Below are 21,770 nucleotides of genomic sequence, written 5' to 3'. Positions count from 1 at the left end.
ACCTTCAGCACAGCCCTCGGGACCATGCGGTCAGCCCCAAGCTGCCAAGCGGCAGTTGCACTGCTTACGCTGCCGAGGCCGCACCCAACGCCATGGTCGGCTTCTGCAAGTGCATTGCGGGGTGGTAACCGCCTCTTTGTGCGACGTCTTGCACCCCGCATCTTCGCCTAGATGATTCGGCTGAGAGACGGCCGAGCTTTGAGGCCTCTCGAAGCGGCAGCGCAGCTGATGAATGTCTGCTCGGAGAGCCCCTGAGATCTTCCACGGCGGCGCGCCGCAGACTCAGGGGTCACTTCCTCGAGAAGCGCGGCCGCCCCGCTTCGAGCGACGGGCGCAGTGAATGTACCTCGACGGCGCTGCAGGGGTGCAATGAGCCGGCAATGCCGCCCTGATGCATGGGCCACGCCGCCTGATGCCGCCGTACTTGAGATCAGCGCTGAGCTCAAGCCTGGAAAGCGACCACGAGCACACCGCCGCCTTCCTCCCAGCTCAAGACTCACATTTCACGGCCACGCCTGCCACGCGACACCCACCGCGCTTCACCATTCCTTCCATCACCATGCGAGCGGTGCGGGCGGCCAAGGCGTACGCGCGCGAGATCATCGAGCGCTGCCCGCGCATGGAGATCGCCGAGCTCGAGACGGCGTACGACACCCTCAGCGTGCAGTGAGTGCAGTGAGCACAGTGCACAAGGAGATGGCTGCCTTCCGCAGAGCCAGCGCTGCCGGCAGCTCGCTGACGCTCGCTTCGCTGCAGCCTGCGCGAGATGGAGGAGTACATGAGCGAGGAGCCGCCGCACAAGGCCGTCACGCGCCTGCTGTACGCGCGGCAGGACGTCAGCGAGCGGCTGCACCGTCTGCGCCAGGCGCGCACGCAGGCCAAGGGCAGCAGCGACGAGCTGCAGAAGCTGCGTCTCTTCTTCGAGAGCTGCATCGACCAGCTGGCGGGCGAGAACCACGCGCTGCGCGAGCGCGTGCTGGCGCTCGAGCGCGGCAGCGGCGTGGTCCAGCAGCTCGGCATCGGCGCTGGCGCCAGCAGCAAGCAGGCCGAGGCGCAGCTGGAGAAGCAGCAGGACCTCGAGCTGCGCCTGCAGGTCGTCGAGAACACGGTGCAGGGCCTCTCCGACGTCGTCTTTGCCGAGCGTGCGGCGCCGCCGCCGTTCTTTGCGCGCTGAGGCGAGCGCAAGGCGGTTGCGCAGGGCGACAACTGGCGAGGTACGCTGTGTATGGTCAATGCTACATTTGGGCACGGTCTTGCGCGGCGTGTGGCGGTGGTGAGAGGCTGAGTGGGACGTTGCGCTGCCGCTGCAGCAAAGCTGCCTGTCACGCCTTCGCGCGCTGCAGCGGCCCAACGCAGCGAGATCGGCCTTTGGCATGTGCCGGCTTTGCCGAGCACGCACACATGCATGCATGCATGCCTCCCGCCTCCACCACGGTGATCTGCGTGGGGCAGCATGCAGCGTCTGAGGTCGCTGCGTGCTCCTGTCCGTCAGACCATCATCCATCCGCAGCCTTCTAGCATGCTCACTCTGCACCACCTCGAGGCGTCGCGCTCCATCCGTGTGCTGTGGTGAGCTCGTCAGCGCATGCTGCAGCCCCTGCATCTGCATGCTGCCGCGCACGCGCCGCCTGCGCTCTCGCACTCACTCCGCTCTCGCCCGCAGGCTGCTTGAGACGCTCAACAGTGAGCTGCCGCTCCATGCTTGGCACTCGCCGCCTCGCCTGACCCCTGCGCAGCGCCCTACGAGATCAAGCACTACGCCCGCGACCCCAAGACGCGGCTCGGCGTCGATGCGGCCTTCTCCGGCAAGGGCCTGGCGGCGGTGCACCCGCTGGCGCGCTCGCCCGTGCTGACCGACGGCGAGCTCGTCATCTCCGAGACGGGCGCCATCTTCCAGTACCTGCTCGCGCACTACGGCGGCGTCGACATTGCCGCCAAGACGCAGCAGGCGCAGGAGCTGAGCTTCTGGCTGCACTTCTCCGAGGCGTCGTTCATGCTGCACCTCATGCCGCTCCACTACGCCAACCGCGCCGGCGTGCTCACCGACGACGGCAGCTCGGCGTGCGTGCTGCGTGCGACACGCTCGGATCTGCAATGCTGACGCCCGCCGCAGCCAGGAGGCCATCATCGCGCGCGGCCTTAAGGTCGACATCGAGTACATCGAGCGCACGCTGCGTGCCAACGGCGGCTCGCTGCTTGGCGGCGGCATCGGCCCCGCGGATGTGAGTGGCCGATAGAGGGGCCCGTGCGGCGCATGGGGCGAGCGCTTGATGAGGCCATCTTCTTGCTCTCCTCCGCCGGCACTCTCATCCGTCGCTCACGCTTCTGTGCATAGATCTGCAACATCTTCGGCCTCGAGATGTTCGCGGCGATGACCGGAGCACGCAGCGCGGCATGGCGTGAGAAGCTGGGCCTCGCCGTGGGTCCGGAGATCCAGAAGTGGCTGGAGCGCTGCGCCGCGGAGCCGGCGTACAAGGAGGCGCAGAAGAAGGAGGGCGACTGCAAGGAGGCCTTGTACGTCAGCAAGCTGTTCAAGCAGCCTTCCTAGGGGCCGGAGCCGCCGAGCTGCGCTCCAACAGAGCGGCACCGGGCAGGCGGGCTGCAATGGCACGATGCTTTCTCATTCGTCTCTGCGCTGGCCGGCGAGTGTCCCGCCGCAGCACTCCGGACGCCGCCCAGGACGGCGGCTTGCCTCCTGAGCTCGATGGCTGCGAGAGAGTGCTTCGAAAGCGCGCCAGGTGAATCGCAGAGCCCGACACTGCATGCGTGCCTGCTGCGGATGAGGCGAGCAAGACGCTGGTGAGCCGCCGCGCCGAAGGCTTGATGACACCTCCTTGTCCAGCGCCAGTCTACGCAGGCGGCAAAGAGGGCGCCCTGAAGAGCACCGCAGCGCCGACGTTGCGGTCTCTCACTCCACCACCCCGTCGCCATGCACCACGCTCTCGGCGAGGCATGGCTTGAGGCGCACCGCAGCGCCGGCTGGCCGCCCAGATCGACACACCACGTCGTGTCAGAGGCCAGCCTGCAGCACACGGCTCGCGGCAGCTACGCTACGGTGCACGTCGTGCCCGGCACAGATGTGAGTCGTGCCCGAAGCTGCGCTGTCCGGCTCGTCTGACACTCGCCGCGCAGTATACGCTGCGCTGGTGTCTGGCGCCGCCGAAGTCTCCGGCGTCGGCAAATCCGCATCTCAGTCTCGCGAGCCTCAAGCTCAACGGCGTCGAGACGGGCCAGCGACTGCTCGGCAACCGCGCCTCGCATCTCGACTCGAAGCTCGCCAGCATCCTGCACCGCGCGCTGCTCGCGGGCCCGGCGCTGCCCTCGCGCGTCTTTAGCAGCGACGAGCTCTCGTCCGAGCCGCTCTCGCTCGCCAGCGAGGAGCGCGAGCCGGGCTTCGAGGCGCGCTACTCGCTCGTGCTGCGCATCTGGCGCCAGCCGGCCGTCGTGGCTCGCGCGCTCGACAGCGGCAAGCATGCCACGCTGCACGACATCATCGCCGGCACGACGCCGACGGTGTGCTTTGACTTTGTCTGCGTCCTCGACGCGCCGGCGCATGCGATCATCCCGCTGCCCATGCGCACGAGCACGCCCGAGCTGCTGTCGAGGCTTTCGCGCCGCACGTCCGAGGTCGACAAGGAGGAGGCGCGGCGCAGCCAGCTGCCGCACGCCGCCGCCAACTATCCGCAGCTGATTGGCCGGACGGGCCACCACCAGCTCACGTCGTCGCACTCGGCGTCGCCGCTCGGCGAGTCCCGCGCGCGCTCGCCGTCGCCGTCCGGCAAGCTTTGGTCGCGCTTCTCCGTGTCCAGCAGTGAGGGGCGGCGTTCGCGGCCCACGACGCCGAACAGCGAGTCGACGCAAGGCCGCACGCTGGCGCCAAATGACTTTTGCTGGCCGGTCCGACGGCCCGAGCCGAGTCTCCATTCGGGCTCCGCCTCCTCGCGCACAGAGACTGGCTCGCGCAGCAGTCGGCGCTTCAAGGCGCGCTCGCCGCGCACTTCCAACGCGAGCTCCGGTGCGCCACCCTCAAGCGTCGGCTCTGGCCCGCCAGCGCTAGCGGCCTTGTACAGCCCGTCGACGACGCTTGCGCACATGCCGCCAGATGCAGATGACGTCCTCGTCATCAAGGACCCGGCGCGTCTTTCGCGCGTGGTGGAGGCCAAGCCGCAACGTCGTGCTGCTTCGCCAGCGTCGGCGAGATCGTCGTGGCTGGGTGGCACGCTCGAGGGCATCGGCAATTTGGGCCGTCGTCGCAGTGCTGCCACAATTGCAGACAGCGAGAAGCCGCCGACAGGTCGTGCCACGCCAGAGCCGGTCTCCATCGCGCAAGCTCCGACTCGTCCGAGCCGTCGTCCGCCCACGGCCATGTCGGACGGCAAACGGAGCCCGTGGCAGCGTCTCCGCACCGTGACGTGCCACGCCGCCGAAGAGGAGGACTTCCGTGGCACGCCGGCGCTGCCTCGCTCGCACTCGGGCGAGTCGCTTGCGCAGTCGAGGCAGGCCAACTTACGCTCGGGCAGTCTGCCATCGACATCGGTCCGCCCTGTCGCGCCGAGGCCAGACTCACTGGCGCACTACGCTTCCGGGTCGCCAGGCCTGCGCGTGAGCACCTCTACGCCCGGGCGCCTGTCGCCTGCCGCGCTGCCGCGCACCCCGGAGCGGCCCGACTTTGTGACGGAGCTTGACGACATCGACGCCGAGCAGTCGAGTTTGCGAGGGCCAGGCAACTGGCAGCCGAGTCTTGGCGCGTTGACGGAGGCGTCTTTCGACTTGCCGACGCGCACCTTTCTGCCTGACGAGAGCGAGACGGAAATGGAGAGCGCGCAGTGGCACGCCGCGCCGGAAGATACGCATGACAGCGAGCTTCGCAGCGGCAGCTCGCTCGATGAGATGCAGGACGGCGAGCTGCGCAGCGGCAGCTCGAGCGACTCGACGTGGCGCTCGTCGCACTCGCACACGACGGAGGCGCCGCTCTACGCCGACGAGTCGCTTGCGTCGACCGCGTCGACCGAAGGCCCACTTGCCACCGTCGAGATCTACGCCGACCCGCCGGTGTACTACGCCAATCCGCACGTGTACGACGCAGACACGCTCTCGCCCATGCTGGAGGGTCTCTCGTGTAGCGACGAGCACGTCTCGCCAGTTGACGAGCGCACGTCTTTCTTCGAAGAGCGCGCGTCGTACGCCGAGACATTCGGCGGCCACACGTTCGGCACCGAGTACGCCCAGCGCTCGTACGCCGAGACGTTTGGCCACGAGCCAGCGCGCTCTCTGCGCGGCGTGGACGAGGAGAACGACAGCGAAGCCGGGAGCAGCGACTCCTTCTTGACGGCCGTCGCCTCGAGCCAGGACACGTGGACTGCCACGCGCGCCGAGCTGCAGACGAGCGTGTCGCACATCCAGTCGATGGAGGTGAGTGACGAGGATGCGACCCTTGACGCTTGCCGCTGAGCCATCCTCTCAGTCCGAGATCAACAACCTGCTCGTGCAGGAGGCATCGCTGCGCCGCGAGCTCGCCGAGCGTGCCGCACTCACGCAGGCGTGCCTCGAGTCGCACCGCGAGAGCGTCAAGTTCCTGACGGGCCGCCTCGAGTCGCCGCAGCCTGGTCGGCGCGACTCGCGCTCCTCTGCTCCGGGCTCGCCTCGCCCGACGTCGCCGCAGCCGGCGTCACGCCCCGGCGGCGTGCGGCCGCTGATGCTGCTGCGGACGGATTTGCCGCCGGCCACGCCGCTCTCTGCGCCGCCGTCGGCGAGCCACTTTGCGCGCCACGCTCGCTCGCCGAGCGGCCGCTCGTCGCCCAGCACCGCGCGCCTCTCGCTGTCTCCATCATCTGCCGGCAGACCGGAGCGCTGGAGCCGGCGCGAGGGCCTGCCGTACTCGCGGCCCACGCCGCACGCCGACGGCGACTCGCTCGACGGCCTTGACGCGATCTGACGAGGCGCCGATGACCCTTAACTTAAGCCTCTCCATCCTTTGCTGCGCATCCGTACCCTATCCGTAAACTATACACTGTCCTTGCTGCGCCTTCTTGCTTGTGGTGAGAAGAGGAAAGGGGAGGCTGGACCTTGCGGCGCCCTGCTGCCCAGCGCGCCGGGAGTCGGGCCGCAGCGGATGTGAACTTTTTTGGCGCGCGTCTCTCTGCGCCTCTCGCCTCGCGCCTTTTCCCTCTCATCCGCTCGCATCTCCACTCCCGATCCGTACACTCCCTGCCATGCCGCCAGCACGCCGCAGCAATGCTGCTGCCATCCTGCCGTCTGCCTCGCGCAAGCTCTCGCTTGATGCCGCACCACTCGATGCGCCGGCGAAGCGCGTGACGAAGGCGCAGTTGCCACAGGAGAGCGACGACGAGGACAGCGACGAGGCGCCCGAGGCGCAGAGCAACGAGGCGGTGCGCGAGAGCGTGGCGAAGCGGGTGGATGAGGAGCGCAGCGCCATCAAGAGGTAAGTCAAGGCGAGGGCGGAGATGTGTCGTGCGAGGCGCAGGTTGGGCGACCGTGCTGTGAGGACACAGGTCCAGGGTCCTACGTGCGACGCCACTCGGCCTTCAACGGCAGCGTATGGTGGCTTGCTAGCTCCAGTCCACGTCGCCTGGGACCAGTGATGGTCTCCCGCTGACACACCTTTCTCCAGCCAAAAGGCAGCTCGCGCTCGGGCTGCACAGGCGCGCGAGGCCGCCGCAGTGTCCAAGTCGAAGAAGCAAGCCAAGGCGTTCGCCGCCGAGGGTGCGCTAGACGATGCCGCTGCTTCGTCCTCTGCTCCGTCGAGCTCGGCTAGCCGGCTCGACCCCGCGCTCTTTGCCTCCGTCTTCGCCGCAGAGAAGCCGCTCGGCGGCGCGTCGAGCAGCGCACCAACCGCAAAGGAGCTCGAGGAGCGGCGTCGTGCGGCGCGAGAGGCCCGGAGAGAGGAGCGCGAGCAGCTCAAACGCGCAGGCGGCGTGGTGCGCGGCCGCGACGGCGAGCCGATGAAGCGCCTGAAGGACGGCCGGACCGTCGTGCGTGCGCTCGTGCCGCTCGAGTCCGAGGCGGCGTCCGACGGAGAGGAGCGTCTCGCTGCGCCGACATCAGGCCCGACCGCGCGGCCGGACGCCAAGGCACGCGCCTTCCTTAAGCGCAGGCTCGGCATGGCGGCCAAGGCCGAGGCGCCGGCGCAGAAGAAGAAGCCCAAGAAGACGACCGACGACCCGCTGGGCCTCGAGGACCCGGCCTTCATGCCCGGCGGCGAGTTCTACAAGGGCAAGAGCCTGACGGGCAAGCGGGCGCGCGGCGGCGGCGCAAAGGCGAAGCCCAAGGTGCCCGGTGCGCGCACCAGTGGTGAGTCGAGAGGTCGCGGCCTCGCCGCTCAGTCTGACCATGTCATCCCGCAGCCTCGCGTTCGCTCGGCGGCCCGCGTGGTGGACCTGCGCTCGCCTTCGCTGCTCCGCTCTAGCCATGTCACTTGATGCTTTGCGATGCCCACTCTCGACTGATGAACTCTCGTGACGGTGCGCGAGCGAACTGCTGGCGTGGTGATGGCGACGAGACGACGGCGTAGCGGCGCCTCTGCAGCGATCAACGCCGCGGCAGCGTGGCGATCCTCTCCGTGCTACCTTCAGTTCGCGCGCACGACAGCGATGCCCAGGGCGCCTGCCGAGCGCGACGGGAGCAACAGAGCATCAGCACTCGGCAGAGCTCTGGAGCCCGTAGCGTCGCAGCCAGCGACGTCACACAGTCACACGACGGAAAGCAGAGATGGACGTGATGGGCATTGAAGTGGCAGCGTGTAGCTACGTCTGAAGTAAGACGGTGACGACGTGGAGAGCTTGTTGTAGATAGGACGGCCGAGAATCAGGCTCGAGTCTGGCTGCGCGATCGGCGTATGGAGCAATGCAGCACTTCGCATCGGCGGCACACCTTCACCAGCCGAAGAGCCGTCCCGCGGTAAGCGCACGCACACACCAGGACTACAGAAGCACACGCAGAGTCGTCCACTTCTGCAGTCCTGGCCTGTGCGCGCTTCCAGCGCGACTGCTCCGTGGCAGGGAACGGCGACGGAACCGTGCACGACTCTCCGACAGCGAAGCAGCAATCGACAGCGATCAGCTCGAGCAGGCGCTCGCATCTGTCGAGTGAAAGCAATCAGTACTCATCCTTGGCGCGTGTGTCTCAAGTCACTCACCGTCCGTTAGTGCAATCAGGCTCGTGGAAGCAACAGAGCGGCAAGTAATGGCATGCTTTGCTCGACGACAAGCCGATGCTCATGCCTGCGAATGTCGCGGTCATGGACACCGGCTGAAGGTCGAGCGAGACATTTCAACGCTCGTGCTTCGTTGCTGCGACGCGCCCGGAGGTCAGAGGTCTCGTGGAAGCTGTGTTGCTTGAGGAGCTCGCAAGACGGATGGTGTCGGCGCAGTCGGGATCGAGCGGTGACAGAGCAAGGAAAGCACCTCTGCCCGGCGGCATCGCTATCGGCGCTGAGGCTATGAAGCACGTGATGCCCAAGAAGCAGGCAGCAGGAACCTGCTGCCCGCCTTTTGGGAATCACATACTCCATAGCCTCAGCGCCCTGCTCAGTACCGCCTGAAATGCCGTGTCGAGCTTGCTGTGGCGTTCGGGCCCAAACAGCCAGGACGATGACGAGGAGAGAAGCTTCGGCCACGCCGTGATTGCAGTGTCAGAGGAGAGGTCTGCTGAGCGCGCGACTCGACTCACAAGCACGCGACGCTTCAGTCGAGCCGCCTTGGCTGGCCGAGGACTCGCGAGCCGTGCGTCGGCCATGGAGGCTCCGGTCCTTGATGAGGAGATGACTCTTGAGCTGGTGGAGCACGACTGAATCAGCTAGTGCTTGAGGGCGGAAAGGCGTTCAAACCTCCTCAGGAAGCAGTACTTACAGAGGACAGCCCCGCTCTCTCGATACCGGCACGACTCGCGCCTTGCTGGGGACAGGCGCGCTCGCTGCGACGTCTCCGCCTCGAGAAGAATCATGTCGACCACGCTGAGAGGCGAGCCCAGCGCCGGGTTGCCGATGACGATGGCCGCTGGCGCTGTACAGCTTCGCAGCTCCTGGTCGACCAGTACTGGGCGAGGTCGCCTAAAGGCGACGACGACGGTGGCAGTCGCTGTCGCCGCCGCATCGACGGTAGCAGCGACTGCCGCAGTCGCCGTTGCCGTGGGGCAGATCAGGCAGAGTACGACCGAGGCGTGCCTGGCAGGCGTCACCTGCGGAAGGTGCTGCTGACGGCTCGCGGCGAAGAAGAGACGGCGCAGGAGGATAAGGGGGTGGTGGTGCGGAGAGAAACTGCGCGTGCTCGACTGCTCCTTTGTATAGACGCTGTCGCGGGCTCGGAACGGCGCGCTGCGAAGGGCTCGGCACCGCACCCCGCACCGACCTGCGGGCCGGCCGCAGGTTGAGAAAGAGCGGGCACATCGCCAGTGTCCAGGTCATGACGTAGAGCGGGGCCGAGGCGAGCGAGCGAAAAGCGGAAAGCAGCGGTGCTGCTGCCGTCCGGAGCGACAGAAGCGAACGCGCGAAGCCGCACGCGCAGGTGCGGCGTGCGTGCCTCTTGCTTGCGATGCCTCCGTTGATGACGCCATCAGCACAGGTGCCGAGTGCCTGAGCGGGGCCGCTCTCAGGGGTGTTGTGCCGCGGCGCAGCTCGGCTACCCCTCAGGGGGCACCGCACGTGATCCGCGGCGCAGACGCAACGCAGCCATGCCTATGACAAGACAAGAGCGCCGGAGCCTGTTGTCGCGGCAGCTGAGCAGGAAGGTGCTTGTACCGAAAGGTTCACGACTGCCAGCAGCCGCAGCAGCAGGGGCAAGGCCTACCGCCGGCGATGGCGCGAGGCGCGTCGCGCCTACGTCGCTCGCCGACATGCCATCCACGCGCGCGCACGTGTGCAGATCGGCACAGCTCGCTCTGGGTGGGCATTCAGCGAAGGCAGGAGATGCGCATAGTATTGTCATCTTCCCCAATCCTTCGCTGGCGACGGTCCGGGGAAAGCGAGCCGGAAAAAGAAGCGGGCAGCATAGATTCGACGCACGCAAGGCGCTCTTCGACGCGTGGGAGACAGCGCAGCGGCGCGCGGCGGATGGCGAGCTAGCTCCTCGCTCTCATCGACTTGACTTAACCAAGTGCTCTGCCAGAAGTGCTGGCTTCAACGTCAGGGTGGTACTGCTGCGCTGGTGCTGCCGCAGCTTCGGACAGATGATGAAGTCGTCGCAGCCGCAAGCCTGGCACGCGGCTCTCGGCGTGGACGCGTCCACTGCCTCTCTTTCCGCGCGTGCTCCGCATCGCGCAGCAGATGTGGGCAGGAGCAAGAGTCTTAGTCTCACTTGCTCGCTCGGCTGCATCCTCAGCAGCCTACGGACTCTCGTGCAGAGCGTGGCAAGAAAGAAGACTCAGAGGCGTCAGGGCACGAGCGTGGCGCAGACACGGTGGCATTCGCGAGGGAGCGCATCGGACGCGACAGGTGTGGCGTGTGTGGAAGGGAACAGAAGACATTGGGAACGGCCGCATCGCAGATGGCGATGCGGGGGCATCAGACGTGACGGACGGGACATGTGTGGACGAGACATGAGCGAAAGGGAACGCGGCGGCGAGGCCTGGCGCGAGGCGGCTTAGATGGGCGCCTGCTTGTCGAGGGCGAGGTGCACGGCCTGGACGGGTGGTGTCAGCGTCGTGTAAGTAGGTAGCGGCGACAATGACACACTCACCTTGACGTTGGTGTAGTTCGTAAGGGCGTACTGGCCCATCTCGCGGCCGATACCCGAGGCCTTGTAGCCGCCTGCGAAAATCGTCTCAGCACATCGAAAATCGCCTAAGGCAATCGTTCTGCTCACCGAACGGAACCTGAGGAGTGAGCTGGTTGTGCTGGTTGATCCTTCGAGCATTTCGATGGTCAGTATAAGGTTTAGAAGCGGCACAAGCAGTCAGGCAACTCACCAGACTGCAGTCGAGGGAGGCGGGGAGGGGAGGGACGCGCGGCGCGTCAGCGGATGGCCCGTGCGCGCGCGCGTGGTGCAGCTGATCCGCCACTCTACTCACCCGTGCCAGCCTTGAGCTTGTGCGCCACCGAGATGCCCTTCTTGATGTTGAGGGTGTGCACCGAGGCGGCGAGGCCGTACATGGTGTCGTGGGCCTTCTTGAGCAGGTCGGCCTCGTCGGTGAACTTGGAGACGACGAGGACGGGGCCGAAGATCTCCTCCTGCGCAATCTTGGCGTCGGGCTTGACGTCGGTGAAGATCGTGGGCTCGATGAAGTAGCCCTTGTCGCCGTGGCGCGCGCCGCCGGAGACGAGCGTGGCGCCGTCCTTCTTGCCGCTCTCGATGTGCGCCATGATGCGGTCGAACTGCAGCTGCGAGACCTGCGGGCCCTGGAAGGTGTTCTTGTCGAAGGCGTCGCCGACCATGCCCTGCACCTGCTTGACCTTGGCCGAGAGCTTCTGCATGAACTCGTCGTACGCGCTCTCCTCGACAAAGACGCGCGAGCCGGCGCAGCAGCACTGGCCGTGGTTGAAGTAGATGCCGAACGCGGCCCAGCCGACGGCCTGGTCAAGGTCGGCGTCGCCGAAGACGATGACGGGCGACTTGCCGCCGAGCTCGAGCGTGACCTTCTTGAGGTTCGACGAGGCGGCCGCCTTCATGACGTTGCGGCCGACGAGCGTCGAGCCCGTGAACGCGACCTTGTCGATGTCCATGTGCGCGCTGATGGCGGCACCGGCGACGGGGCCGAAGCCCGACACGATGTTCACGACGCCCGGCGGGAAGCCGGCCTCGACGATGAGCTCGGCCATCTTGAGCGCCGAGAGCGGCGTCTGCTCGGCCGTCTTGAGCACGACGGTGTTGCCCGTGGCGAGCGCGGGCGCAATCTTCCACGCGAACATGAGGATCGGGAAGTTCCACGGGATGATCTGGCCGCACACGCCGATGGGCTCGTGGCGCGTGTAGTGGAAGTCGGCCGACGAGTCGACCTCGATCGTCTGGCCCGTGTTCTTGTCGGCCCAGCCGCCAAAGTAGCGCAGGTTGGCCGCGACGCTGGGCACGTCAAACGACGAGGCAATCGAAAAGGCCTTGCCGTTGTCGAGCGACTCGATCGACGCCAGCTCGTCGTTGTGCTTCTCGACGAGGTCGGCGAGCTTCATGAGCAGCTTGCCGCGCTGCGCCGCGGGCGTGCGCTCGCCCCAGACCTCGTCGTAGGCCTTGCGCGCGGCCTTGACGGCGACGTCGATGTCCTTGGCGCTGGCCTCGCTGACCTGCGCGATCTCCTCGCCCGTCGCGGGGTTCACGACGCCGAACGTCTTGCCGTCGAGCGCCGGCTGGAACTTGTTGTTGATGAACAGGCCCGTCTGCACGGTCGACTTGCCGCCGTTGTTGAAGGAGAGGTTCGCGGACATGGTGTGCTCAGAGTGTGGGTGGTGTACTGAGGTGGGATGTGGTGGTGGTGAGAGGGTGAGAGATGGCGAGAGAGTGGCGACCAGAATGGCGCAGCGTGCCGTGGCTGGTCTGCGTGGCTGCAGCCGCGGCTAGCAGGTGTCGGTGTCCGTGCGGAGGGCGGGCAGGTGGCCAGTGTTCCCCGCCGCTCCCCGCAGCCGCTCAATCGATCTTCGGCACTCGGTGTGGAGTCCGCCTTTGCCGCGCCGCCGCCGCGTTCCCACCCGCCAAAGGAGGCGGCGCGCTGGCGCAGGCGCCGCGGACCGCGCCGTCGCCGCCGCACGCGCACCAGTCTCATCGTCCGACTGGGGACACTGCACATGTGCCGACCTTCTGGCTCGTCGCTGCGCACGGCCGCTCCACTGCGGTCCAGCGGAAGCGGGGCAGAGAAAGAGCGCCGCACTCCTCACGCGGGGCCCCTCGGCCTCGGCCACCCGGACGCTATGGAGACGGCATCCGGCCTACACAGCACGCTAATCGCCATCGACGTCGAGGAGAGAGGTGCGTGCCCGCGGCCTGAGCGGAGGCCGTGCTACAGCAGCATTTAGCAGGAGCAGCCAGGTGCAGCTCTCGGTGGGGTCTGCTTCTCCTCTGCGGCAAGCTCGGCCAGCGCCGCTCTTTCCGAGTCGTGTGCGCACAGAGCACTCGACCCGCTGCACCCACCCGCTCTACTTTGCCATGGCCTGGATATTGACCCTCTCCTCCGACCACTTTGCGGCGGCCGGCAGGAGCTGCTGCAGGTGGCGCGCGCCACTCAGAGCGCAGCGGTGATAGACTCGCACGGTTCTTGCTTGCAGAGCGCGGTCTAGATCAGGCCTCGAAGAGTGTCGAGCGGTCCGTGTGCCATTTGTTGCCTGCGATGGACGCAATTTGACGGAGTGCCCCACATCAGGCCGGCGGTGCGGTCGACAGCTCGAGCAGCACGCCGCCATCCGGACCGCTGCGCCGCGCGGCTAGCACACGCGCCCGATGGCCTGTGCACGCTGGCCGGCGACCCGCATCTCCTGGGCCGCTCCTCGTCCTGACAGCGCAATGCACGCATGGGCCTCCTCCTTGTCGTGCCAACATCACAGTCGATGCGCAGGAGCTGCCGGAGGAGGCGGCCGTACTCAGCTTTGTTCGAGAACAATCGGCAGCGGATGTGCTCGAGTGCCGCTCCCTGCTGCTCAGCGCTTTCTTCTGCTGACGAGCGAACAGGGATGCTGGTGAGACATGGAGATAGCTTCATAATCTGGAGCAGGCATAGTCACAGCCTCTAGATGAGTCCTGATCCCATCAAAGTCGTCTTCGGTTGCGAATGTCGACACAACGCGGCGATGAGACGCGCTGCTCGCTTTGCTTTGCGCCGTCTCTCAAGATGATGCGACACCTTGTCAGAATGGGCGCTCTTCTGACCAGGTGATCGCGAAGACAGTAGAAGGGCTGTGTGTATGACTCGATGACGACCAGACGTCCGTCTGGCCGTATCTCGAATGAGAAGCGCATGCTGTCGACCTCTGATTGTAGCCTTCGCACATCCGCGATCCGGTCTGACAAGAGGTTCCAAGCGACCTAAGCACACCGACTGCGGCAGCAAGTTTTTGACATGTCACCCACAAATATTTTGGTCTTGAAGGTGCGTCAGAAGGAATGCCGAGGGCCTCGGGCAGCAAGGGCGGAGGGGACATCGAGAGGGGGCGACGAGAGCGCGGCCCGTGCGCCGAGAACGCCGCGGCCCGATTCCCGTGCCGCCGAGCTTCTTCCTGATCGCTTCGCTTCTCTCCCTCACCCTCTCCACGCTCTCAAGTCATGTCTCTGCCTGCCACGCTCACGCTGCCCTACGGCACGCAGCATGAGCGCCAGCACGTGCTGCTCTCGCTGCCGCCGGGCGATGCACGCGCGCCGCTGCTCGTCTTCATCCACGGCGGCGCCTGGCGCTCCAATGCGGCGTCCGACCACGCGCGCCTGGCCGCACACCTCGCGACCCACGGCGTCGCTGTGGCGCTCGTCGAGTACCGCCTGTCCACGTCCGACGGCGGCGCCGTGCGGCACCCGCAGCACGCACAGGACGCCAGCGACGCGCTGAGCTTCCTGCTGCGATCCGGCGACGAGGCGTGGCGCAGCCGCATCGATCCTCGCAACACCGTCGTGGCTGGCCACAGTGTCGGCGCGCACATGTGCCTCTCGATGGCGCTGTGCGCAGAGGCTGCATCCGTGGGCAAGGGTGAGGTGGAGCGCATGCCTGGCCTCCCGGAGCGCAGCCAGATCAAGGCATGGGTGGGCATCGTGAGTGCGCCGCCTGACATTGCCTCGTCCTCCACTGACACGCGTGCAGGCGGGCATCTACGACATCGTCGCGATGCTGCGTGCCTATCCGTCATACGTCTCCTTTGTGGAGCAGGCCTTTGGCGCACCGCCGCCGGACTGCGACCTGGGCATTGAGCGCTACGCGCCAGCGTCGCTGCCGGCATGGCCCGTGCCGCCGCAGCCGCCGCGCGTGTACCTGGCGCACTCGCTCGACGACGAGCTGCTCGACGTGCAGGGCAGCAAGGCGGCGCAGACGGAGCTGCAGCGCAAGGGCTGCAGCGTGCAGACGTACTGGACCCTCACTGTGAGCGACGGCGCGCATCGCTACGCCGACGATCGCTGACGCTCTCGCAGGGCACGCACGACGAGTCGCTGCAGACCGAGGCATTCTGGGGCTACCTGCTTGCCATCGTGCGCAGCGAGACGGACGTGTCACAGCACTAGACCGCGCGTAGCTGCTCTCACGCACATAGAGACAACCCATCACATACCCTCTGCTCGTCATCACTGCATCTCATTCACCCGCCTACTCGCGTCCCTCCAGCACGTCCAAAGCCTGGCGCATGAGCTTGCGGCTCGTATCGATGTCGTCGTAGTCCAGCGCGCTGGCGGCGTGGCGCGCGAGCTTCTGCACGCGTGTCGTCTGCTGATGCGTGAGAGAGGTCGGCAGCGGCGGCGCAGCCACGGCCGCGGGCGGCGGTGGCTGCGGCGGAGCAGCGACAAAGGGCGGTGCTGAGGCGGCGGGTGCGGAAGGCCGGAGCGAGGGAGCCACCGAGGGCGGCGCGGAGGGCTGCTGCGGAGGGGGCAAGAAGCCAGAGCCGGGCGTGCCAGGCAGGCCGCCGGCGCCGGACCCATGGCTCAAGAAGCCAGACGTGCTCTGGCGTGGCGGCGGCGGGCGCGGCGGATGCGGTGCCGGGGCAGAGCCGGGCGGCGCAGGTGCAAAGGGAGCATGCCCTGCCGCTGCGGCTGCGGCTGCGGCTGCTGCCGAGGACGGCGAGAGATTCGGAGAGAGACCGAGCGTGCTGCTGCCACCTTGCGGATGCGGCAGGGGACGCGGCGACGCAGATGGCGGGATCGTCGGCGGAAGTGTCGGCGAGTATGCGAGCTGGCTTGTAGCACCAGACGGCGAGGCAAAGACGTCGCCGGCTCCGGCTCCTGCGCCAGAGCCACTGCCAGGTGCAATGCCGCTCTCGCTGCCAGCGCGCGAGAGCTGGCCGCGCGCAGACATCGGCAGAGAGAAGTTTGGCGAGCCCATCGGCACGCCCGAGCCCTGTGACGGAGGCGCTTGCGGCTGTTCCGGCGCGAGGCCGGGCGTCACATCCCGAGAGAGGCGGCTCTGGGCGCGCAGCCCCTTGCGCGGCGTCTCAACGTCCAGAGAAGGATCGGCAGGCGAGAAGGCGCGGGCAGGAGACGCAGCGTCATCGGCCGTCTCCGGCGCAGGGCTGCCAGCAGTCAGGCGCGCCATCTCCCGGGCCACGTACGCATCCTCTTCCTCCTTGGCCCGCGCACTCTCAACCGGCACGCCGAGCGCGGCGAGTCCCGCCTCGGCCTGGGCGGCGGCCACCTCGTCGGCCGACAGCCCACCAGCGGGGCCCGGGACTGGCACGCGCCCCTCACGCAGCGCCTTGGCAATGTCTGCTGCCTTCCACTTGGCGTACTTGTGCTTGGCGCCCAGCTGAGTGTCGCTGTTGTGAGCTCGAACGCGCACGGCGAAGGATGGGGCGACGCACCTCTTCGTCTAGCTCGCCAAACTCCGAGAGCACGTCTAGGAACGTCGAAGCGGCCAAGAACGCCCTTGCCGTGTTCCTGAGAGGCAAGCAGCCGTGTCAGAAGGGTTGATGCTGAGGTGCACAGCAGCACCTGCGCTCGACCGCTCAAGCTCCGCAGCTTGTCAGCGACTCGGCCAAGTCGCGGCGAGCAATGCATCTGCCTCAAGCGGGCGCTCACACCCGGCAAGCGCGGCAGGCACTGCACGCTCCGCTGCCCATGTACTGCGCCTCCGGCTCGGCACGCCCCGCTGCGCATGCACACGTCCGCAGCACCACTCACCGGCCCGCCTTGCCCTGGCGGTCCTCGGCGTCGGCGCGGCCGAAGACATCGCGCGCGCGCGCCTCGACGTAGGTGCGGCCCGAGTCGTCGCTCTCGACGCGCGCGTCGCCGCGCATGGCGGCCTTGTGCGCCTCGAGCACGTCCATGAGCTGCGTGAGGAAGGCGCGCGCCGGCGGCTCCAGCGCGGAATACTGCGCCAGCCCGAGGCGCGCGGCGCGGTAGAGCACCCAGTAGGCGAGCGCCGCATCGGCCGTGCGCAGCTCGGCGAAGCGCTGCAGGTGCGGCGTGAGCGCGCGCAGGGCCGGCGGCGCGGGCGGCAGGGCGCTGGACATGGTGAGTGAGGGTGGTGGAGGGAAGCGAGGCTGTGAGCGCTCAGCGCGGCACAGAGGCGCGGCGAAGCATCATCACGGCTGCCCCTGGCCCGAGCGCAGCGCAGCGCAGCGCAGCGGCTCAACAGCGCGTGGCATCACGTGCGCGCGGCTTCAAGAATTCTGGCTTCACGGCGCGCGCCTCCACCAGAGGCGCCGGCGCGCCTCACTCGCTGCTTGCTTCCAACCACCTGCCCAGCATGTTTACCGCTCCGCCGAGCGCATACACCTTCACTGTGCGTCGTCGGCGCCGCCTGCTGCACTCCCCGATGATGTCTGCTGACGCCGCGCGGCAGATCGAGCCCTCGCCGCTCGTGCACAGCACGGCCGAGGCGCCCGCATCGCTGCCGCAGGTGCCGGCCAACCTCGGCCTGCCGGACGGCGCCGCGTGGAGCGACTTCAGCGCTCGCCTGGCGCAGCTCAACCGCGACGCTGCTGGCGGCGCCAGCTACAAGCTCGTCTGGGCCGCGCGCCACGGCGAGGGCTACCACAGTGCGTCGCGCAGCCACGCTCCGTTGCGCACCGCTGACGCTGCCGCAGATGTCGCCGAGGCAAAGTACGGCGTCGCAGAGTGGGATCGCAAGTGGTCGCTGCTAACTGGCGACGGCGAGGGGGCCGTCTGGGGGCCCGATCCGCCGCTGACGGCGCTGGGCGAGGGCCAGGCGCGGGCCGTGCGTGATGCACTGCAGGCCTCGCAGCAGAGCTCCGACCCGGCCCCGCTACCGACCGCGCTCTTTGCCTCGCCGCTGCAGCGCAGCGCATACACGGCTGCGCTCGCCTATGCCGGCACGCTTCTTGCCGAGGACGGCAGCTGGAATGCCAAGTGCGCGCTCGCCTCGCCGCCCACCATCATGGAGGGCCTGCGCGAGGGCTTTGCGGAGCGGCACACGTGCGACAACCGCAGTGGCCGCGCCGACATCGTCGGGCGATGGAAGGGCTGGGTGGTCGAGGAGGGCGTTGAGGAGGCCGATGGACTTTTCACGGTATGTACTGCTGCGTCGTGGCCGCCCAGCCGCGGCTGAGTCTCTCGCACAGGGCGACACGCACGAGACGCCGCAGCAGATGGCCAGCCGCGTCGCCGACGCGCTCTCGGCCATCTGGCAGCGCACAGAAGGGCAGCACGGTACGTCACACTTTGCAGCAGACGAACGCTCCTGATGCTGAGGGCTGCGCCTACACAGTGATCGGCATCACCTCGCACTCTGGCACGATGCAGGCCCTCTTCCGCGCCGTCGGGCATCCCGACTTCAAGCCCGTGCCGGGCGGCCTCGTGCCCATGCTCATCAAGGCGACGCCCCGCTCCGCTGCTTCTGCTCCTGGTCACGGGCCGGCGACGGTGGCCTCCACCCTCGGCGCTTCGCCCGCGGAAGCTCAGGCAGCGTTCGCGCCCGGCCTCCTGTCGAGTGCCAAGGAGGTGCGCGAGCGCTACGAGACGAGCCAGCCGTACAGGCACGCCGTCGTGCAGGGACTGCTCGACGCGGAGCTGCTCAAGAAGGCGCGCGAGGAGATCATCGAGGAGCTGCGCTTCACCGAGAAGGAGACGGACATCTACAAGGTAAGCTGCGTCAGCCACGTGCTGCCTCGCCCTAGCTGAGCGCACTGCACGGCAGGTCAACCAAACGGGCGACTTGGCCAACCTCGACGGCCTGCCCGACTCGGAGGTCTCGCGCCTCGGCTCTCTGCTGCGCCTGCGCAACGCCATCTACTCGGAGCCGTTCCGCGCGTGGCTCCAGGAGGTGACGCAGTGCGGCCCGCTGAGCGCCAAGAACAAGGACATGAGCATCAACGACTACCGCAGCGGCTGCCACCTGCTCAATCACGAGTGCGTCATGCGCCGGCTGTAAGCAGACGTCTTGCTGACCCGAGCGCTTCAGCGACGTGATTGCCACGCGCCGCCTCTCCTACATCCTCTACCTGCCCGACCCTGCGCAGGACTGGAAGCCCGAATGGGGCGGCGCCCTCGAGCTGTACCCAACCGTCTCGCGCGGCGTGCCGGCCGACGTGCCGAATGTGGTCATTCCGCCTAGTACGTCGCCTGCTCGCCTCGCACATACCACACGCTGACAGCCGCCGCAGAGTGGAACCAGTACACCTTCTTCACGGTGCAGCCCGGCCACTCGTTCCACTCCGTCGAGGAGGTGGCGCACCCGACGCACTCGCGCCTCAGCATCTCGGGCTGGTTCCACCGGCCCCAGCCCGACGAGCCGGGCTTCAGCGAGGAAGATGAGCGCCGCGAGGAGGAGGAACGCAAGGCGCATGCCAGCGCAGAGGGTCTGGTGCGTCTCGCTACCCAGCTATGGAGCCTATGCCGCTGACTTTGTACATCTGCAGTCGTCTGAGCAAGCGACGCTGCCGTTCACGCCGTACGCCGACTCGCTTGAGGTGCCGCTGCCCGGCACGCCCCTCTCCGCGGCCTCGCGGTCCTTCCTGGCGCACTTCCTCAACCCAGCATACCTGCAGCCCAAGACGCAGGCGCAGCTCTTCGAGCAGTTCGGCGACGACTCGCACCTCCTGCTCGCGGACTTCCTGCGGCCCGAGCTCGCCAAGCCGCTCGAGGCCGCGCTGCTTGACAAGGACGGCGAGGCGCGAGTGCGTTGGTGGGACCTGCCCGGCGGCCGGGAAAGCGCCGCTGTGCCGCCGCACTCGACCGGCGTGGACAGCGACTGGAAGATCGTCGGCCCCCCGCACCGGCAGCGCTACCTGTCACTGCTCTCGCCCGACTCCGTCGAGCCCGCCACGGCAAATCCGGAGCTTCCGTCGCCATTCCCGCGCGACGCCACCGCACTGCTCTCGCTGCTGCGCACGCACCTCTTCCCGAGCCCCGCCTGGCGGCATCTCCTGGCGAACCTGACGCAGCTGGTGCCGCTCGCTGCACGGCCGATCGAGGCCCGGCGCTTCCGGCCAGGGCTCGACTACACGCTCGCGCGCGCCGACAGTGCCGCCGTGCTGGATGTCTGCCTCGGCCTGACGCCGCGGGTCGCGCGTCACGCCCTGGCCAAGGCAGGCGGCCCACCGGCACCCAAGGGCCTCGCCGCGCGCAAGGCAGCGGCCAAGCGCGCCAAGACCAGCACGAAGGAGGCCGGCATGACGCCCGAGCAGGCCAAGGACCTCGAGGCGGCCTGGGAGGCCGGAGACGTCGGCGGGTGGATGGCCTACATGCCGCCGGCGGACGACGACGAGGAAGACGACCCGGCCGTCTACGCGTCGAAGAAGCGCAGGGAGAGGGAAGAGAAAGGCGAGCCGGCAGACGCGGCCATGCACGAGGAGGAAGAGGTGGTCGAGATGGAGGAGGACGACGGGGAGGATGACGAGGACGACGGCCCGCTGCTCAGCCTCAACCCCAGCTGGAACACGCTGAGCCTGGCGCTGCGCGACGAGGTGAGCACCCGCATCCGTCGCTGGTCCGGGCATGGCTGACCCCCGCGAGCAGAAGGTCGCGCGCTTCGTCAAGTACCTCTCGGCCTCGGCCGGCGGCTCGCGCTGGGACATCATGGGCGGTGAGTCGCTTCACGCCAACGACAGATGGCCTGTGTCTGACGCACCCCGCGCCTCCAGAGTGGGAGATCGGGGCAGTGGAGCTCGAGGAGATGGACGAGGGCGACGACTGAGGCCCGCACGCTGGCTCCCCGTCGAGCGCTTGACCCTGTAATAGAAGCTTGCCGCACAATGCTCTGCCACTGGCTGCCCCTGCCCGCCGCAGCGCGCTGCCTGTTCGCGCGACCTCGCTCGTCCGGCCGGCTGTCTCTCACGCGCGCTCACAGCGCATCGTCGCTGCCGTATCACGTCTGTGTACTCACCCGCGGCTGTCAGTGACGCTCGCCGGCGCTTACAGTAGTCTGACGAGCTGCGGCAGAGCCTTCGGCCGGAGGCTTCGACGACGGCGCAGCATCTCCTCCGTTGCTGTCTGTGCTGAGTGGCTGCTTCGCCGGGTCAACAGGTATCTCTGGGCACGCACTGAAAGGACAGCCGCCACCACCGAGTGCAGAAAAGCGGTAAGGTGCCTTCAGGCCCGCTCCGCGGCAATATCTGCCGCATGCACCGCATTCTTGTCTGGGCCGCAGTCCTGGCAGCTCGGCCCACGCCCTGTAGCGCGGGAGAGACAGCCTCATTGTCCTGCATGGATCGCTTCATTGTGATTTAGTGCGCAGTCTCGCAAGCTGATCATTACGGTGCAGCAAGGGAGCGTGCGCGCCAGGGTGCGGACGGAAAAGAATGCGCGCTCTGGACGCTCGCGCGCGTCCAATTTGTGCCGAAAGGCGGATTGCGGCAGTTTTCGTGCCTCTGCGCCTTGCACACAGCCGTCTCGCGCAAGACAGGGACACTACCGTCATCGCAACGCCCTTCTTGCGCCCCAGACGGCTCGCGCACAGAAAGGACGCCCCGGCATGCTTTGTCTCTTGTCGGCGTTGGTGAGAAGAGAGGCAGTGCAGTGCTTTACCCTGTGCCGTAGAGATGCCCTACGACAGCGCCGCGCTACAGGTGAAGTGCGGGGCGGCGACGCCTACAACGGGTTTCGGCGTGCTGCTGACGTCTAGCCTAACTGTCATCGCTCACCGCGCAGCCGAGCGACAGCCGTGAGTGAGCTGAGAACGTCCTGCAGTGCTCGTATGTGTGCCAGCGCAGCGGACAGGGGTCAAGGTGCTGGTTGCATTGAGAGCAG

General features: G+C 67.5%; 9 protein-coding genes across 9 annotated transcripts; 7 read left to right on the top strand and 2 right to left on the bottom strand.

Annotated features, from left to right (window-relative positions):
• Positions 1-559: 559 nt before the first annotated feature.
• FA09DRAFT_362283 (hypothetical protein) lies at positions 560-1,174 on the top strand (the record flags this gene model as incomplete). The annotated part of the gene is made up of 2 exons (XM_025745456.1): positions 560-666; positions 757-1,174. The coding sequence occupies 2 exons, from the start codon at positions 560-562 to the stop codon at positions 1,172-1,174; spliced, it is 525 nt and encodes a 174-aa protein (XP_025596235.1).
• A 345-nt stretch (positions 1,175-1,519) lies between these two features.
• Positions 1,520-2,548, top strand: FA09DRAFT_340529 (hypothetical protein; the record flags this gene model as incomplete). Its single annotated transcript, XM_025744327.1, has 5 exons — positions 1,520-1,569; positions 1,664-1,683; positions 1,737-2,061; positions 2,114-2,222; positions 2,336-2,548. 5 exons carry the CDS (start codon positions 1,520-1,522, stop codon positions 2,546-2,548), a joined length of 717 nt encoding a protein of 238 aa, XP_025596234.1.
• Positions 2,549-3,252: 704 nt separating this feature from the next.
• Positions 3,253-5,509, top strand: FA09DRAFT_101128 (hypothetical protein). Its single transcript, XM_025738940.1, has one exon. It carries the CDS (start codon positions 3,574-3,576, stop codon positions 5,449-5,451), a length of 1,878 nt encoding a protein of 625 aa, XP_025596233.1. The 5' UTR covers positions 3,253-3,573; the 3' UTR covers positions 5,452-5,509.
• Positions 5,510-6,212: 703 nt separating this feature from the next.
• FA09DRAFT_340527 (hypothetical protein) lies at positions 6,213-7,426 on the top strand (the record flags this gene model as incomplete). The annotated part of the gene is made up of 3 exons (XM_025744326.1): positions 6,213-6,442; positions 6,632-7,311; positions 7,365-7,426. 3 exons carry the CDS (start codon positions 6,213-6,215, stop codon positions 7,424-7,426), a joined length of 972 nt encoding a protein of 323 aa, XP_025596232.1.
• FA09DRAFT_101080 (hypothetical protein) lies at positions 7,303-7,786 on the top strand. Its single transcript, XM_025738937.1, has 2 exons — positions 7,303-7,311; positions 7,427-7,786. Exon 2 carries the CDS (start codon positions 7,509-7,511, stop codon positions 7,746-7,748), a length of 240 nt encoding a protein of 79 aa, XP_025596231.1. The 5' UTR covers positions 7,303-7,311; positions 7,427-7,508; the 3' UTR covers positions 7,749-7,786.
• Positions 7,787-10,403: 2,617 nt separating this feature from the next.
• Positions 10,404-12,644, bottom strand: FA09DRAFT_331565 (aldehyde dehydrogenase). Its single transcript, XM_025743077.1, has 4 exons — positions 11,023-12,644; positions 10,818-10,859; positions 10,692-10,762; positions 10,404-10,634 (listed from the first exon to the last, which is right to left on the bottom strand). Exons 1-4 carry the CDS (start codon positions 12,368-12,370, stop codon positions 10,596-10,598), a joined length of 1,500 nt encoding a protein of 499 aa, XP_025596230.1. The 5' UTR covers positions 12,371-12,644; the 3' UTR covers positions 10,404-10,595.
• Positions 12,645-14,175: 1,531 nt separating this feature from the next.
• FA09DRAFT_331564 (alpha/beta-hydrolase) lies at positions 14,176-15,217 on the top strand. The gene is made up of 3 exons (XM_025743076.1): positions 14,176-14,672; positions 14,722-14,997; positions 15,048-15,217. Exons 1-3 carry the CDS (start codon positions 14,196-14,198, stop codon positions 15,135-15,137), a joined length of 843 nt encoding a protein of 280 aa, XP_025596229.1. The 5' UTR covers positions 14,176-14,195; the 3' UTR covers positions 15,138-15,217.
• Positions 15,185-17,082, bottom strand: FA09DRAFT_331563 (DUF605-domain-containing protein). Its single transcript, XM_025743075.1, has 3 exons — positions 16,743-17,082; positions 16,424-16,499; positions 15,185-16,368 (listed from the first exon to the last, which is right to left on the bottom strand). Exons 1-3 carry the CDS (start codon positions 17,072-17,074, stop codon positions 15,220-15,222), a joined length of 1,557 nt encoding a protein of 518 aa, XP_025596228.1. The 5' UTR covers positions 17,075-17,082; the 3' UTR covers positions 15,185-15,219.
• A 1,304-nt stretch (positions 17,083-18,386) lies between these two features.
• Positions 18,387-20,718, top strand: FA09DRAFT_300572 (hypothetical protein; the record flags this gene model as incomplete). Its single annotated transcript, XM_025740340.1, has 7 exons — positions 18,387-18,665; positions 18,721-18,932; positions 18,985-19,136; positions 19,187-19,386; positions 19,442-20,488; positions 20,541-20,607; positions 20,666-20,718. The coding sequence occupies 7 exons, from the start codon at positions 18,387-18,389 to the stop codon at positions 20,716-20,718; spliced, it is 2,010 nt and encodes a 669-aa protein (XP_025596227.1).
• Positions 20,719-21,770: the final 1,052 nt, after the last annotated feature.

This window comes from Tilletiopsis washingtonensis, assembly GCF_003144115.1.
Source record: "Tilletiopsis washingtonensis strain MCA 4186 unplaced genomic scaffold FA09scaffold_19, whole genome shotgun sequence".
Taxonomy (NCBI): domain Eukaryota; kingdom Fungi; phylum Basidiomycota; class Exobasidiomycetes; order Entylomatales; genus Tilletiopsis; species Tilletiopsis washingtonensis.
This window is presented reverse-complemented; position numbering and strand designations above follow the sequence as displayed.

Excerpts from the sequence above, each read along its gene's own strand:
- FA09DRAFT_331563 (XM_025743075.1), bottom strand. The coding sequence starts at position 17,074 with ATGTCCAGCGCCCTGCCGCCCGCGCCGCCGGCCCTGCGCGCGCTCACG. Across the intron at positions 16,500-16,742 it reads CGCCAGGGCAAGGCGGGCCG|GAACACGGCAAGGGCGTTCT; the intron begins GTGAGTGGTGCT and ends CTTGCCTCTCAG. Across the intron at positions 16,369-16,423 it reads TTGGCGAGCTAGACGAAGAG|CTGGGCGCCAAGCACAAGTA; the intron begins GTGCGTCGCCCC and ends AGCGACACTCAG.
- FA09DRAFT_101128 (XM_025738940.1), top strand. The coding sequence starts at position 3,574 with ATGCGCACGAGCACGCCCGAGCTGCTGTCGAGGCTTTCGCGCCGCACG.
- FA09DRAFT_101080 (XM_025738937.1), top strand. The coding sequence starts at position 7,509 with ATGGCGACGAGACGACGGCGTAGCGGCGCCTCTGCAGCGATCAACGCC.
- FA09DRAFT_331565 (XM_025743077.1), bottom strand. The coding sequence starts at position 12,370 with ATGTCCGCGAACCTCTCCTTCAACAACGGCGGCAAGTCGACCGTGCAG. Across the intron at positions 10,763-10,817 it reads CACTCCTCAGGTTCCGTTCG|GCGGCTACAAGGCCTCGGGT; the intron begins GTGAGCAGAACG and ends CGATTTTCGCAG. Across the intron at positions 10,635-10,691 it reads CGAACTACACCAACGTCAAG|GCCGTGCACCTCGCCCTCGA; the intron begins GTGAGTGTGTCA and ends CCACCCGTCCAG.
- FA09DRAFT_331564 (XM_025743076.1), top strand. The coding sequence starts at position 14,196 with ATGTCTCTGCCTGCCACGCTCACGCTGCCCTACGGCACGCAGCATGAG. Across the intron at positions 14,673-14,721 it reads TCAAGGCATGGGTGGGCATC|GCGGGCATCTACGACATCGT; the intron begins GTGAGTGCGCCG and ends ACACGCGTGCAG. Across the intron at positions 14,998-15,047 it reads AGACGTACTGGACCCTCACT|GGCACGCACGACGAGTCGCT; the intron begins GTGAGCGACGGC and ends ACGCTCTCGCAG.